General features: G+C 40.8%; 2 protein-coding genes across 16 annotated transcripts in view; both read right to left on the minus strand.

The window, feature by feature from the left end:
* The window catches only part of LOC138968370 (glycine receptor subunit alpha-2-like), a 146,447-nt gene that overhangs the window by 87,827 nt on the left and 41,918 nt on the right, over positions 1-16,702 (minus strand). The window contains exon 1 of one of the 15 annotated variants that reach the window (XM_070340934.1): positions 5,457-6,223. The exons of the other annotated variants lie outside the window; for them this stretch is intronic. The gene's annotated coding sequence lies outside the window, so the exon portion shown is untranslated. Of the gene's footprint in view, positions 1-5,456; positions 6,224-16,702 lie in introns of those variants that run through there. 15 annotated transcript variants of the gene reach the window in all.
* Positions 7,941-16,702, minus strand: part of LOC138969664 (adhesive plaque matrix protein-like) — a 22,919-nt gene continuing 14,157 nt past the window's right edge. Inside the window, exons 5-6 of the mRNA XM_070342521.1 lie at positions 8,948-8,991; positions 7,941-8,118 (exon numbers count right to left, since the gene is read on the minus strand). Coding sequence (XP_070198622.1) covers positions 7,941-8,118; positions 8,948-8,991 — 222 coding nt within the window. The remainder of the gene's footprint in view (positions 8,119-8,947; positions 8,992-16,702) is intronic.

Here is a 16,702-nt window from a genome sequence, read left to right on the forward strand (position 1 = left end):
AACCCTTTTTTTTTGTGGTGACCCTAAAACGTTTTTCCGTGAAAAAAGCGCAACAAATGTTATGGGAAAACAACACCCACATGCACTACGGAGAAAGAACGAATTGGCCGCAGACCTACCTGCCCACCTACCCTATTATTTTTTTCATGTTTCCTTAACCATCACTATTTTGTTTTGTGGCCTTAGTAGTGTTGTTCTTCGCTCTATTTTAGTGCATGTTTACTGGAATGCAAATGACGCCGAGTACCTTCCTCGCTTTGGCTCCGGGTGGAAGTCGCATGCATAATGATCCTTTCGTAATGAGCCGGGCTTAAAGCTGCCTGCCTTCACGTGCAAACAATCACCATATATCTGCCCAGGCTATCACATGCAATCACCATATATCTGCCCAGGCTATCACATGCAATAGGAACAGTCGTCAGCTTTTGGACACATTGCACAAATCTACACAGTACCTGGTTTATGTGCAAAGGGAGATTTTTTTAGGATCTTATACTTATAGACGATGTTCGGAAATAACTCTGTCGGGTTCGTATGGGTTGTGAAAGAGTGAGTACCCTTGCTTTTATAAGGGCAAATACATTCACACGTGATCCTGTCCCCGTGTTTTTGACACACCCTTCGCTACTGATTGGCCCCTACAATGGTTTTTTTTCAAGTAAAAGCAAGGGCATTCACTCTTCCTTTCTTTCTGGTAAATGACACCAGTGTTAACCAATGAAACTATTTCACCAAACATGCCTCACCCTGCACAGGACGCAGCTAGGCTGTTGATGGTTGATGGGACGCCAGCATGGGAGGATGTCAATATCGCATGTAACAGCTAGGCTGTTGATGGTTGATGGGACGCCAGCATGGGAGGATGTCAATATCGCATGTAACAGCTAGGCTGTTGATATTTGATGGGATGCCAACATGGGATGATGTGAATGTCGCTCGTAACAGCTAGGCTGTTAATGATTGATGGGATGATGTGAATGTCGCATGTAACAGCTAGGCAGTTGATGGTTGATGGGACGCCAACATGGGATGATGTCAATATCGCACGTAACAGCTAGGCTGTTGATATTTGATGGGACGCCAACATGGGATGATGTGAATGTCGCACGTAACAGCTAAGCTGTTGATGGTTGATGGGAGGATGTCAATATCGCATGTTACAGCTGGCAAAAGAATAGTGGAGTTGAACGTCATAAGATGTTGGATTGGTTGTTGTCAGACCATGTCAGACCAGCTGTTTGTTCGGCCCGAGGGGAGCGTATCGTCTTCTCGTCCATCTGTATCGACCGAAGCCGGTGTATGAATTAATGAACGTACAAAAAAATCAAGCTCGCAAGCGAACAAGGAAACTAACAAACAAAAAACACAAAAACAAGCAAAATGATAAACCAAATAAAAACTAAAAATAAACCCAACAACGACAAAACATTATTAAAATAAAACCATTAAAGGCACAGTAAGCCTCCCGTTAACCATCACAGAGCTCCCCGAGCGTCTACAAACAGTACAAGCATACTTCCATTTGAACGCTCACCGAACGGGAACATCCTGGCTGCTTTCTGTCGAGCGTGACAAATTTCCAAAGAATTTATTTTCGTGGACTTGCTCCTCTGCAACAATGGCGCCTCGTTTTGGTGCTTGACGGCTGTTATGAATATTCAATACCGGAAATCACTCCCGGACAGTAAGCCTCCCGTAAACCATCACAGATACTGTCAGGCTTTTACACACAGTACAAACACCCTTCCATTTGAACGCTCACCAAACGGGAACATCCTAGGTGCCCTACGTAAAGAGCGAGCAATTTTTAAAGGCACAGTGTAGCTCACAGCCTTCGTTTTGCGTTTTTGTTGCAGCTGAGTGCATTTACAGTTCAAAAATCCTCCTATGGTAGTAAAACAAACCCAAAACTACCCAACGACGACATCTGTGAAGCTCGACCGTTTCTTGTTCACGCGAGTGCATAAATTAACCTAGTTATTACGTGGTGTTTGGTCGGAGTTCGATTCAACTGAGTGATTCCGGCCTCCATTTTGTTTTACACAAACTCATCATGACGTCTGACATAGTTTGCTAGTGACGTGTCTTTTTGTGCATGATGTGGTGATCTACCTGATCTAAATTTAGATCCAAAAATAGGCCAAGACCAGCCGGGTCCGAGTACGAAATTAATTCGTAAAAAAATCGCAGTTCTTGACTCTTTGGGTGCAAGTCAATGAAACTTGGTAGTTCTTCTAACGGATAGCTGCCTGAGGTATGACTAAAAGCCCCAGGGGCTCCGTGCACCTGGATTTGACAAGTTCAGTACCTTTAAAGAATTAATTTTGCAGATTGTCTCGAACACTTTTTGGACCCATCCTGAACTCAGGTCAAAAATGAGTTACTTCCCTTCGGGTCTCATTCTATCGATGTAAAGTGGCTATAGCCGTGGATCGATGATTATCAGAATGTTTTTGGACCGTGGTGCGTTTTTGCGCTAGACCTAACTTTTAAAATCTAAATAATAAATTGACAGCTTGTTACACAAACATTCTTACAAAAGAAATCGTTTTTTATCAAGACAAGATCAGTACAATTCGAAGTTGTGAAAGTTAAAAAAAAGAAAAGCCCGGAAGCAGGGTCACGCAAGGGTCGTAGCAGACGACGGTTTATGCATATCGCCGTTCCTCTCAACAGTCAAAAGCCATCGCTAGAGTTCTTGTGAACCACAGCCGTTTGTTTCGTGCATAAAAACGTGCTATTGTAGATAAGTTCACATCGAGTCGCATTCAAATGACTAACTGACGACTACATTGTGAAAAGGGGAAACTGGATCACACGGGTTCACGATGGCTCAGGGGTAAGATAAACCACGAACAAATAAATTCTTTGAAAATTGTTCGCTCTTTACGGAGGGCACCTAGGATGTTCTCAATCGGTGAGTGTTTAAATGAAAGGGTGTTTGTACTGTGTGTAAAAGCCTGACCGTATCTGTGATGGTTTACGGGAGGCTTACTGTGCCTTTAATAAAAAATAAGAAAATAAAAAAAGATAGAAATATACCAATGAAACAACAGTAAATAAAATTAGAGAAAGAAACAAAAAAGTCTTATTAAAAAGATACCAAAAAGCGCACAAGAACAAACAAACAAACAAACAAACACATTGGCTTATGTCTTGTACTTATTAAGTGTTTTTTTCTCCTTTTCTTTTCGTTCCCATTTCTTCGCAAATAAACACAGCTTGGCATTCTTTTGATGTGCAGTTATCATTGCTGCTTTCATTTGTTGTCATGACAACGACTGAGCCAAGAACACACAGTACAATCCTAACTACCAGCAGTCTAGACTCACACGTCAGAATTGTGTTGCATGTATCGCAACTTCAATCTCTGCGGCGTATAAACGGAAGATTGGATTAGTGGTGAATATCTTTTTATTTGTTTGTTTGTTTGTTTGAATTAGGGGCTGTTTTTCTCGTTTGTTGAAAGCGGTGAGAACTAGACTTCTGCAATTCTCATACACTCACGGACGCACGCACGCACGCACGCACGCACGCACGCACGCACGAACACACACACACACACACACACACACACACACACACACACACACACACACATACATACCATTGTGCATGCTTCGCTGATGTTTAGGAAAGATCTTATATAACCACCGAACCAAGCAGATGTTATTGTTGACACCCCTGAACGCCAGTCATTCATTGGTTCAGCTGAACTGTTCTTTTATCGTGATCATTAGACCAGCAATGGTCACAATCCTTACAAGTATATCATTCCATTCAGATAAATATTATGTGGTTAATCTTCCCGAACGTGCAGAGAAACGCATTCGCAGTCAACACCACCCAAAGACAAAACAAGAAAAAGTTGCCAAAGAAAACAAAAAAACGTACACATAAATAAACACATAATGATGACAATGAAGTGAAGAATAAACAGTAAATACAAAAAATGAGTGTGGTTATCATATCCATGAAAACATAAGTCGTAGATACCCTTGTCGGTATGTTGGAATACTTGAGTAGAACGCTGAGACAACGCCAGAAACGGGAGGACAATGTGACGAGTTTCTCACAAACTGAATAAAAAAGAAAAGAAACAGGAGAGAAAAGGGAACAGCAGCACATTAAACGGGGGATAGATACTCAACAAGATTTCTTCCTTCCTTCAATTATTTTACTTTTATTTTTGGTTCCTTCCTTTTTTGCTGTTTTCTATTTTTCTCCTTACCATACCGCTTTCTTTCTTTCTTTCTTTCTTTCTTACTCTCTCTCTCTCTCTCTTGCTGTTTTCTATTTTTCTCCTTACCATAGCCTACCGTCTCCTTTCTTTCTTTCTTTCTTACTCTCTCTCTCTTGCTGTTTTCTATTTTTCTCCTTACCATACCGCCTCCTTTCTTTCTTTCTTTCTTTCTTACTCTCTCTCTCTCTCTCTCTCTCTCTCTCTTGCTGTTTTCTATTTTTCTCCTTACCATACCGCCTCCTTTCTTTCTTTCTTTCTTTCTTACTCTCTCTCTCTCTCTCTCTCTCTCTCTCTCTCTTGCTGTTTTCTATTTTTCTCCTTACCATACCGCCTCCTTTCTTTCTTTCTTTCTTTCTTACTCTCTCTCTCTCTCTCTCTCTCTCTCTCTTGCTGTTTTCTATTTTTCTCCTTACCATACCGCCTTCTTTCTTTCTTTCTTTCTTACTCTCTCTCTCTCTCTCTCTCTCGCTCTCTTGCTGTTTTCTATTTTTCTCCTTACCATACCGCCTCCTTTCTTTCTTTCTTTCTTTCTTTCTTACTCTCTCTCTCTCTCTCTTGCTGTTTTCTATTTTTCTCCTTACCATACCGCCTCCTTTCTTTCTTTCTTTCTTTCTTACTCTCTCTCTCTCTCTCTCTCTCTCTCTCTCTCTTGCTGTTTTCTATTTTTCTCCTTACCATACCGCCTCCTTTCTTTCTTTCTTTCTTTCTTACTCTCTCTCTCTCTCTCTCTCTCTCTCTCTCTCTTGCTGTTTTCTATTTTTCTCCTTACCATAGCCTACCGTCTCCTTTCTTTCTTTCTTTCTTACTCTCTCTCTCTCTCTCTCTCTCTCTCTCTCTCTCTTGCTGTTTTCTATTTTTCTCCTTACCATACCGCTTTCTTTCTTTCTTTCTTTCTTACTCTCTCTCTCTTGCTGTTTTCTATTTTTCTCCTTACCATACCGCTTTCTTTCTTTCTTTCTTTCTTTCTTTCTTACTCTCTCTCTCTCTCTTTTGCTGTTTTCTATGTTTCTCCTTACCATACCGCCTCCTTTCTTTCTTTCTTTCTTTCTTACTCTCTCTCTCTCTCTTGCTGTTTTCTATTTTTCTCCTTACCATACCGCCTCCTTTCTTTCTTTCTTTCTTACTCTCTCTCTCTTGCTTTTTTGTCTTTTCTTCCTCCCTTCTTTCTTTCCTTTCTTTCTTTCACGAACAACAAAAAAGGAATTCAGCATACCTGAATTAAGCAAAAACAGCAGTGACGTCAGGGTCCTCACTAATCAAATCCCGAATTTGAATTTTTCTCCAGCATGTAAACGATGCAGACACCACGAACACACACGGTACTCCACGACACCTTGTGACCCCACAACGCAATATTATCTTCCGTATATCACGTGCAAAATGACCGTAGCACAGGCAAGAAGCACTTGAAGGGTGACAGCGACCGCCAGCACTCCACAAAACACACACCTCTCAGTCTTGATTACGCACCCTGAATGCAGTAGGCCAACATAATTTATATCGCTCTTATATCATGCCGGTGCCTTACGGGAACCGCGACACAGGCAATAAGCACTTGGGCAGGTTGACATAGACCGCTCGCGCACCAAACACATACACCTCCTGATCTTACTCACGCGCCTTGAATGCAGTATATAATATATATATCTCGTATATCACGTGCCAAGAACCGCTACACAGGCAAGAAGCAGGGTGATAGAGACCGCCCGTTGAACACACACACACACACACACACACCTCAGTCTAAATCCCTCGCCCTGATTGCAGTATAATTATAATATATATCTATATCTATAGTGTTGTATATCACGTGCCTGAGAAGAACCGCGACACAGGCAAGAAAGCAGGGTGATAGAGATCGCGCAACACACACACACACCTCCCGATCTTAACCACTCGCCCTTACTGACTGCACTGACGACCAGACCTCACATCCCACCACCATTATCCATTCAACGTCGCCGACGCCAACGACCTCGGCAGCACTGTTCGCTACACACACCAGCTCTCGCCGCCACCACCACCACCACCACCGTCGCAGCCCCGCGCTCTACCACCGCCACCCCCTTCTCTGTCATTATGGTCATTAAGATGACATCCCTTGGGGTAGCATTGCCGCCGCTTCCCTGACACCAGCTGCTAGCTCTTGGCCTAATTGCTTTGTCTCGTTTAACGTGCTCGCTCAATATTAACAGCTATTGTGTTTTCAGCGTAGCAATAGGGTCCGATATTTAGACGAGACAAGTATAATGCCGACGAGTCGAAGACGAGTCGCATTATACTTGTTCGAGTCTAAATATCGGACCCTATTGCTACGCTGAAAACACAATAGCGATTATATAGCTGTTCTGACCTTGATTTGTTGTTCCAAACTTGCAAAATGACAGTTTTTGCGTCGATGCGTTGATCTCAGGTTTTGATAGCAGACGCCGTTTCTTATGCGCATTAGTTTAGCGCAGGCGCCACACTGACTTTTGAGAAAAAAAACTCGAATTTGACAACACAGCTGTTAAACAGCTTTTTTTTAGTTCATTCGTATGCAACAAAAAGAAGTTTGAGTTTTTTTAATTTTGAACAAGACTACTTATGAAGAAGACCAAAACACAACATCAACGGAAAACTAGAAACAACTTTGTTTGTTTGTTTGTTTGTTTGCTTAACGCCCAGCCGACCACGAAGGGCCATATCAGGGCGGTGCTGCTTTGACATATAACATGCACTAGAAACAACTGAAGAACTAGGATGCAACGAGGGGAGGAGAAGAGAACAGCTAATCCGTACAACGCGAGCAGACGACAGCGAATTTTTCAGTTTGGGTGAATGGTATTCATACTTGTCTCGTCATGAAGCGAATTTTTTAACCTCAGTTATAAACGACTACATGAATGTTAGTGCCATGGGTTGTACATCAATACTTCAGAGGGGAAGTGGGGTATTTAGTGTGGAGTTACGAGATAAGAAAGTCGGCCATTTTTGCCAATATGCTTTTGGATATTGGCAAAACTGAATGGCCGACTTCCGTAGCATTATGCTTTGATGATCGGAAGAGACCATCCAATCACAGCCCCCGAATTCCCCCACGTGTCCATCAGAATAGCTATATACACACACAATGTTGTTGCTGTTTTTGTTGGTTTCTTTTTTTCCACAAGCTGTGCCAACAGTGAAGAAGAAGAAGAGAAGAAAACGAAGCCTGTGTTATTTGTTGTGTGTCCCGCTATTATTACAGACAGAGTAGTGTGAAGTGTCGGTGCCACAGTGCAAAAGAGACAGGCAGTTGCTCTGACGTTCCAGCAGTAATAAAGAAGAGAAGAAAACGAAGCCTGTGTTATTTGTTGTGTGTCCCGCTATTATTACAGACAGAGTAGTGTGAAGTGTCGGTGCCACAGTGCAAAAGAGACAGGCAGTTGCTCTGACGTTCCAGCAGTAATAAAGAAGAGAAGAAAACGAAGCCTGTGTTATTTGTTGTGTTCCCCGTGTTATTACGGAGTATAGTACTAGTGAAGTGTCGGTGCCACGATGGATACAAAAAAACACCGGCTTTGTCCCTTACACTCCGCAGATTGTGATGCTGCTGCTGTTACCTTGCCCACCGAAACTGCCAAACTGGCGTAGCTTCAGATGCCGCTGGGTCGGTCTGTAGGCTCCGCCAGAGACTAGACGCGAGGCACCCCACACTACCGCCAATTCCTAGCTATCAGAATGAGAGGGAGCAACGTTTTGCAGTGGAGACTGAGAGGGAGACTGAGGGTCCCGCAGTCGTCGGGTTGCCGTCGTGCTGGTGCTCCTCTTCGTGTCGCGGGCTGTAGCTGTAGCTGTAGCTGTATCTGTAGCTGTAGCTGTAGCTGTATCTGTAGCTGTAGCTGTAGCTGTAGCTGAGGTTACAAGGAAAAAGAGACGTCAGTTTATTCCTTTTCTGCAGAGCTTGCTATAGATTTTGTGCGCTTTTCGTGTTTGTTTGTTTAATTTGTTTGTTTGCTTTGTTGTTGTTGTTGTTGTTGTTGTTGTTGTTGTTGTTGTTGTTGTTGTTGTTGTTGATGATGTCGTTCTCGAACCATGGACGAAAGAGAACGAAGGGGGGTGGGGGGGGGGGGGGGCGCATTAATAGGGGGTTGAGGGGGAGAGGGGAATTCCAGGCGGGAAGAAAATAAATATGAGTATCAATAAATGAGACAGGAAGCTACACACTTAAAGATGAGATATTCATGTGACAGGATGTGAACAAGCAAACAAGTAACGGAACAAGTTAAGGGCACCAACAAGGGAAAATATGAACATATATAACAGAAGAGAAAGATAAGAAGAATTGGCTGTCAAAATAAAACGGCAAAATAAAAAATGAGACATTGATGAGGTGGAATAATCGAACGAGCGAAGAAAAAAGAAAGAAAAACAAAACAAAACACACACAAACGTAGACAAAAAAAGTATCGATAAAAAATAAAATAAAATAATAAAGGAATATTGACATCAATCCTAACCCACTCCGCACCCACCCACCCCCCCACCCCCTCATCCGCCCGCTCCAGGACCCAAAAAGTCGTTGAGGGAGTCGGTTGGGGAATTTACTGTGACGACAACAGAAGGACGAAGGACGAAAAATCGATGACGGGAGAAGCAGGGTCCGGGAGAGCACTGATGAAGTGTGCGAGTTAAGGGTGTGCTCCGACACACACACAGGCCTTCCTGGAGTTTGGCCGCTACCTCTCCGCTCCCACACTGCTGTCGGAACAAGTCGTCTTAACTGACTGCAATGAGCCAATGATGTACAGAGAACAGGGTCAGTTACTGATACATTTCTCCTAGCGCAAGCCTACCATGTACAGGATGACCCAACAAAATGCCGCCCACACAAATGCTAATAACGTCTACATCTGTCCAGCGAAATACTTCCCACTCTTGAGTAGATCCATTAATTTGGAACATGTCGTTGAATCATCATGAACGTCGAAAGTTTGACTTGCAAACTTGACACTTTGGGAGCTGATTATCCATTAGGCCAAAAAAAAAAAATTGTCTGTTTAGGGTAACCCGACCGACCCTATCGATTTGGCGCCGACCCAAAAACTTTTTTTTGATTTCAAAAAAAAAAAGAAAAAAAAAGAGGTAAAAATGCTAAAAAGAGACATTTGGCGTTTCATTTACACACACACACACACACACACACACACACAAAAAAAAAACCTACCTACCTACCGACCCTACTTTTTTTGGTCATGTTACCCTAAACAGACAATTTTTTTTTTTGGCCTTATCTGAAGCGATTGTACATTAAATGTAAAGCCCTTCGCTGAACAAATGTAGAAGTTATTAGATTTCTGTTGGTGACATGCTGCTTTTTATTCAGAGCGGGAATATTTAGCTGAACTGTTTGGCTTAAATAGTATTTATTCAGATACATGTTTGTTACAAAGCCATGGAGTTTATGCTATAATAAAGGAGCACGAGAAGCTAAACTTATAAATGTGCTATCAGTGCTATCAGTGTATCACTATCAGAGACAAAAGAATATAGAATTTTGTCACCAAATTGGCATGAGTGTCACAAACAGAATGAATTCCTCGAAACATTCTCCCGCTTAGGCCAACAAAAAAATAGTCTGTTTACGGTAACCCGACCGACCCTATTTTTTTCGCGCGACCCTAGACTTTTTTTTGGCATTTGGGGGAGAAAAAAAAATTGGGTTTTTTGCAAAATAACGTAAAAATATGGTTTTTTGGAAGAAAAAAAAATCCCGACCTACCGCCTACCGACCCTTTTTTTTGGGCCTATGTTGCCGTAAACAGACCTTTTTTTTGTTTGGCCTTATAGGTGAGCGTTGTGTCTGAAGAAGACCACTCGACAAGCTGCAATGTGCCATTGATGCAGAATGAGCAGGTTCATTTAAAGCGATCCTGACCGAAGCAATGTCGTCTTGAGTCGACTTGGAAACTGTTATTTATATATTTTATTACATGTTTTTACCTAAAGGGGTACCTCAGATCTGAGGCCTCTGCGACGAGAGGCTACCTCCCCAAAAAAGATACTTTCTGTTTGCCCTTTGTTTATCATATAAACTCTACCTCTCATGACCGGCCATCTGCAATGTAGGGACACTTCCGGCTGGTGCCGAGGATGTCAATTCCTCGCAGGTACCATTGAACAAATATCTGAAGTCGGTTGTTTATCGTGGGCTTTGGGAATACGTTTTGATACTAGAGACAATAACGTTTCAAAAATGAACGCTTGTCCGGTATAGATTCCTTTAAAAGTGGAGCCTCTCTGTCGCCCCACTTGCAAGAAGAAATAGAATAGAATGAATTTCACTAGCTTTAAAACTTGACGATTTTCAACACAAGTGTACGTACTCGTTTGAATTTATTCGCACTTCTATCTAAACTAGTGTCACACAGTGAGCAATGGTCGAAATGAGGCGTCTCTGCGAGTGGACAATTCCTCCTTTAAGAACAAAAACAGAAAAGATAACGTATGTGCTTCACTGGAGAAGATGCAAGAAGAAACAAGTCGCGTAAGGCGAAAATACAATATTTAGTCAAGTAGCTGTCGAACTCACAGAATGAAACTGAACGCAAGGCAACGCAGCAAGACCGAATACTCGTAGCATCGTCACTCCACCGCCCGTGGCAAAGGCAGTGCCCGTGGAATTGACAAGAAGAGCGGGATATTCGTTGCGCTGAGAAGGATAGCACGCTTTTCTGTACCTCTCTTCGTTTTAACTTTCTGAGCGTGTTTTTAATCCAAACATATCATATCTATATGTTTTTGGAATCAGGAACCGACAAGGAATAAGATGAAAGTGTTTTTAAAACGATTTCGAAAAAAAAAATTTGATAATAATTTTTATATATTTAATTTTCAGAGCTTGTTTTTAATCCGAATATAACATATTTATATGTTTTGGGAATCAGCAAATGATGGAGAATAAGATAAACGTAAATTTGGATCGTTTTATAAATTTTTAATTTTCTTTACAATTTTCCGATTTTTAATGACCAAAGTCATTAATTAATTTTTAAGCCACCAAGCTGAAATGCAATACCGAACCCCGGGCTTCGTCGAAGATTACTTGACCAAAATTTCAACCAATTTGGTTGAAAAATGAGGGCGTGACAGTGCCGCCTCAACTTTCACGAAAAGCCGGATATGACGTCATCAAAGACATTTATCAAAAAAATGAAAAAAACGTTCGGGGATTTCATACCCAGGAACTCTCATGTCAAATTTCATAAAGATCGGTCCAGTAGTTTAGTCTGAATCGCTCTACACACACACACACACGCACACACACACACACATACACCACGACCCTCGTTTCGATTCCCCCTCGATGTTAAAATATTTAGTCAAAACTTGACTAAATATAAAAAGAAAGTTGGAATTGGCAACCGACAGTAAGAGACAGGGACGCAATCCGGTGGAAGTCTCCAAGACATCTCAATGAGATGAGGCAGAAAACGCACGAACTGAGGGAACGAAAAGAAAGACAGTCAAAGAATATAACGAAAAGAGTATAAATATTTTACTCCTTGGAGAAAACCAGCTGAACGATGAGGACAAGATTAAGTTAAAGAAGAACGTAAAAACAGATGAAGAAAAGAAGGAGAAGAAGAAAGAAAGAAAAAGAGAGAGAGAAAGAAAAAAAAAGAGGAATTTGTAAGGGGCCAAAAAAGTAGGGTCACGAATACGATCTGCTTTTGGCAAGTAAGTCAGTTACAAAAACAACTCGTTAGTGAAAACACTGCATGAGTTCATATCACATTCGCATGCTTAGAGAGAGAGAGAGAGAGAGAGAGAGAGAGAGAGAGAGAGAGAGAGAGAGAGAGAGAGAGAGAGAGAGAGAGAGAGAGAGAGAGAGAGAGAGAGAGAGAGAGAGAGATGGAAAGAGAGAGAGAGAGGGAGAGAGAGAGGGAATTCGAAAGAGATGGAGAGAGAAAGATGGAGAGAGAGAGGGGGGCAGAGAGGAGACAGATAGAGGGAGAGAGACACAGAGAGAGGGAGAGAGAGAGAGGAAAAGAGAGAGAGAGAAAAAGAGAGAGAGGGAGAGAGAGAGAGGGAAAGAGATGGAGAGAGAGAGAGACGGAGAGAGAAAGAGATGGAGAGAGAGAGAGGGGAGAGAGGAGAGGGACAGAGAGATAGATGGGGCGTGGGGGGGGGGGGGGGGGGGGGGGGGGGGGAGAGAAACTGACATACAGAGACAGAGACTGATCTCTATATTGACGAGGATAATGGTAATAAGGATTCTGAAAATAACTGCAGTTGAAAGGATTCTACCTTTGCCTAAAAAAGCAACACAGAAAACAAAACAAAAGAAAAGCACAGCAAAAAACACACTTTGGCAAAAAGGCCAGGAGAGAGGAAAGAATTGTGTGAGCGAAAAGCCAAAGACTTTGGCATTGAAGAGAAATGTGCTGTGTGTCTATTTCCAAGCATCATTTCCCACTGGGCCCGCGTGGAGGTTGCGAATTGTATGTCAACTGAGCACAGATTTGTGAACCCAGCTTTTCTTTTCTATGTTTGGCAGAATACAATGATATAACATCAGCCATACAGACCGTACAACAAATAAACAAACGGACTAGAGAATCATTCTATTCTTTTGCGCGTAGCCACACTAACAATGGCAAAGAAATGAACTAAAATTATTAATCAAAACGAAAAGGGACAATGTCTGTGGTCACGTCAAGGCCTTCCTGTATAAGTCAGAAGTTGACTTCTCGAAGACTTCCCGAAGTCTATTTACCAAAAATTCAGAGCCAAAGCTTAGTGCACCGACTTCGGCCAATTCGTATACGGCCTTTCATAGCGTTTTCAAAATCCCTATTTGGTTGTGCCTTTGATTCGTTTGATGTCATTAGCCACAGCCTCAATGAAAATTGCATAATAATTGTGAAATCCGCAAGTGTTTCATAAGTACATAAAACACATGTAGATGTTGATGCAGAGATCGAAATCAACACCTACTCAGCTAAGTTCCTTTCTTTAATTCTTTCTTCAATTCTTTCTTTTTACATTTAGTCAAGTTTTGATTTTTCTTCTTTTTACATTTAGTCAAGTTTTGACTAAATGTTTTAACATAGAGGGGAGAATCGAGACGAGGGTCGTGGTGTATGTGTGTCAGTCTGTCTGTCTGTGTGTGTGTGTGTGTGTGTGTGTGTAGAGCGATTCAGACTAAACTACTGGACCGATCTTTATGAAATTTGACATGAGAGTTCCTGGGTATGAAATCCCCGAACGTTTTTTTTCATTTTTTTGATAAATGTCTTTGATGACGTCATATCCGGCTTTTCGTGAAAGTTGAGGCGGCACTGTCACGCCCTCATTTTTCAACCAAATTGGTTGAAATTTTGGTCAAGTAATCTTCGACGAAGCCCGGACTTCGGTATTGCATTTCAGCGTGGTGGCTTAAAAATTAATTAATGACTTTGGTCATTAAAAATCTGAAAATTGTAAAAAAAATAAAAATGTATAAAACGATCCAAATTTACGTTTATCTTATTCTCCATCATTTGCTGATTCCAAAAACATATAAATATGTTATATTCGGATTAAAAACAAGCTCTGAAAATTAAATATATAAAAATTATTATCAAAACTAAATTGTCCAAATCAATTTAAAAACACTTTCATCTTATTCCTTGTCGGTTCCTGATTCCAAAAACATATAGATATGATATGTTTGGATTAAAAACACGCTCAGAAAGTTAAAACGAAGAGAGGTACAGAAAAGCGTGCTATCCTTCTTAGCGCAACTACTACCCCGCTCTTCTTGTCAATTTCACTGCCTTTGCCATGAGCGGTGGACTGACGATGCTACGAGTATACGGTCTTGCTGAAAAATGGCATTGCGTTCAGTTTCATTCTGTGAGTTCGACAGCTACTTGACTAAATATTGTATTTTCGCCTTACGCGACTTGTTACATTTAGTCAAGTTTTGACTAAATGTTTTAACATAGAGGGGGGGAATCGAGACGAGGGTCGTGGTGTATGTGTGTCTGTCTGTCTGTCTGTCTGTCTGTCTGTGTGTGTGTGTAGAGCGATTCAGACTAAACTACTGGGCCGATCTTTATGAAATTTTACATGAGAGTTCCTGGGTATGATATCCCCGGACGTTTTTTTCATTTTTTCGATAAATACCTTTGATGACGTCATATCCGGCTTTTTGTAAAAGTTGAGGCGGCACTGTCACACCCTCATTTTTCAATTAAATTGATTGAAATTTTGGCAAAGCAATTTTCGACAAAGCCCGGGGTTTGGTATTGCATTTCAGCTTGGTGGCTTAAAAACTAATGAGTGAGTTTGGTCATTAAAAATCGGAAACTTGTAATTAAAATTATTTTTTTATTAAACGATCCAAAAACAATTTCATCTTATTCTTCGTCATTTTCTGATTCCAAAAACATATACATATGTTATATTTGGATTAAAAACAAGCTCTGAAAATTAAAAATATAAAAATTATGATCAAAATTAAATTTCCGAAATCGTTTTAAAAACTATTTCATCTTATTCCTTGTTGGTTCCTGATTCCAAAAACATATAGATATGATATGTTTGGATTAAAAACACGCTCAGAAAGTTAAAACAAGTCGCGTAAGGCGAAAATACAATATTTAGTCAAGTAGCTGTCGAACTCACAGAATGAAACTGAACGCAATGCCATTTTTCAGCAAGACCGTATACTCGTAGCATCGTCAGTCCACCGCTCATGGCAAAGGCAGTGAAATTGACAAGAAGAGCGGGGTAGTAGTTGCGCTAAGAAGGATAGCACGCTTTTCTGTACCTCTCTTTGTTTTAACTTTCTGAGCGTGTTTTTAATCCAAACATATCATATCTATATGTTTTTGGAATCAGGAACCGACAAGGAATAAGATGAAAGTGTTTTTAAATTGATTTCGACAATTTAATTTTGATAATAATTTTTATATATTTAATTTTCAGAGCTTGTTTTTAATCCGAATATAACATATTTATATGTTTTTGGAATCAGCAAATGATGGAGAATAAGATAAACGTAAATTTGGATCGTTTTATAAATTTTTATATTTTTTTACAATTTTCAGATTTTTAATGACCAAAGTCATTAATTAATTTTTAAGCCACCAAGCTGAAATGCAATACCGAAGTCCGGGCTTCGTCGAAGATTACTTGATCAAAATTTCAACCAATTTGGTTGAAAAATGAGGGCGTGACAGTGCCGCCTCAACTTTCACGAAAAGCCGGATATGACGTCATCAAAGACATTTATCAAAAAAATGAAAAAAACGTTCGGGGATTTCATACCCAGGAACTCTCATGTCAAATTTCATAAAGATCGGTCCAGTAGTTTAGTCTGAATCGCTCTACACACACACACAGACACACAGACACACAGACACACGCACATACACCACGACCCTCGTTTCGATTCCCCCTCGATGTTAAAATATTTAGTCAAAACTTGACTAAATATAACGAAGAGAGGTACAGTAAAGCGTGCTATGCAGCACAGCGCAACCACTACCGCGCCAAACAGGCTCGTCAATTTCACTGCGTTTTGCACGAGCGGCGGACTTTCTTTCTTTCTTTCTTTATTTGGTGTTTAACGTCGTTTTCAACCACGAAGGTTATATCGCGACGAGGGAAAGGGGGGAGATGGGATAGGGGAAAGGGGGGAGATGGGATAGAGCCACTTGTTAAGTGTTTCTTGTTCACAAAAACACTAATCAAACAAGTCGCGTAAGGCGAAAATACAATATTTAGTCAAGTAGCTGTCGAACTCACAGAATGAAACTGAACGCAATGCCATTTTTCAGCAAGACCGTATACTCGTAGCATCGTCAGTCCACCGCTCATGGCAAAGGCAGTGAAATTGACAAGAAGAGCGGGGTAGTAGTTGCGCTAAGAAGGATAGCACGCTTTTCTGTACCTCTCTTCGTTTTAACTTTCTGAGCGTGTTTTTAATCCAAACATATCTTATCTATATGTTTTTGGAATCAGGAACCGACAAGGAATAAGATGAAAGTGTTTTTAAATTGATTTGGACAATTTAATTTTGGTAATAATTTTTATATATTTAATTTTCAGAGCTTGTTTTTAATCCGAATATAACATATTTATATGTTTTTGGAATCAGCAAATGATGGAGAATAAGATAAACGTAAATTTGGATCGTTTTATAAATTTTTATTTTTTTTTACAATTTTCAGATTTTTAATGACCAAAGTCATTAATTAATTTTTAAGCCACCAAGCTGAAATGCAATACCGAAGTCCGGGCTTCGTCGAAGATTACTTGACCAAAATTTCAACCAATTTGGTTGAAAAATGAGGGCGTGACAGTGCCGCCTCAACTTTCACGAAAAGCCGGATATGACGTCATCAAAGACATTTATCAAAAAAATGAAAAAAACGTTCGGGGATTTCATACCCAGGAACTCTCATGTCAAGTTTCATAAAGATCGGTCCAGTAGTTTAGTCTGAA

This window comes from Littorina saxatilis, linkage group LG6 (genome assembly GCF_037325665.1).
Source record: "Littorina saxatilis isolate snail1 linkage group LG6, US_GU_Lsax_2.0, whole genome shotgun sequence".
NCBI lineage: Eukaryota > Metazoa > Mollusca > Gastropoda > Littorinimorpha > Littorinidae > Littorina > Littorina saxatilis.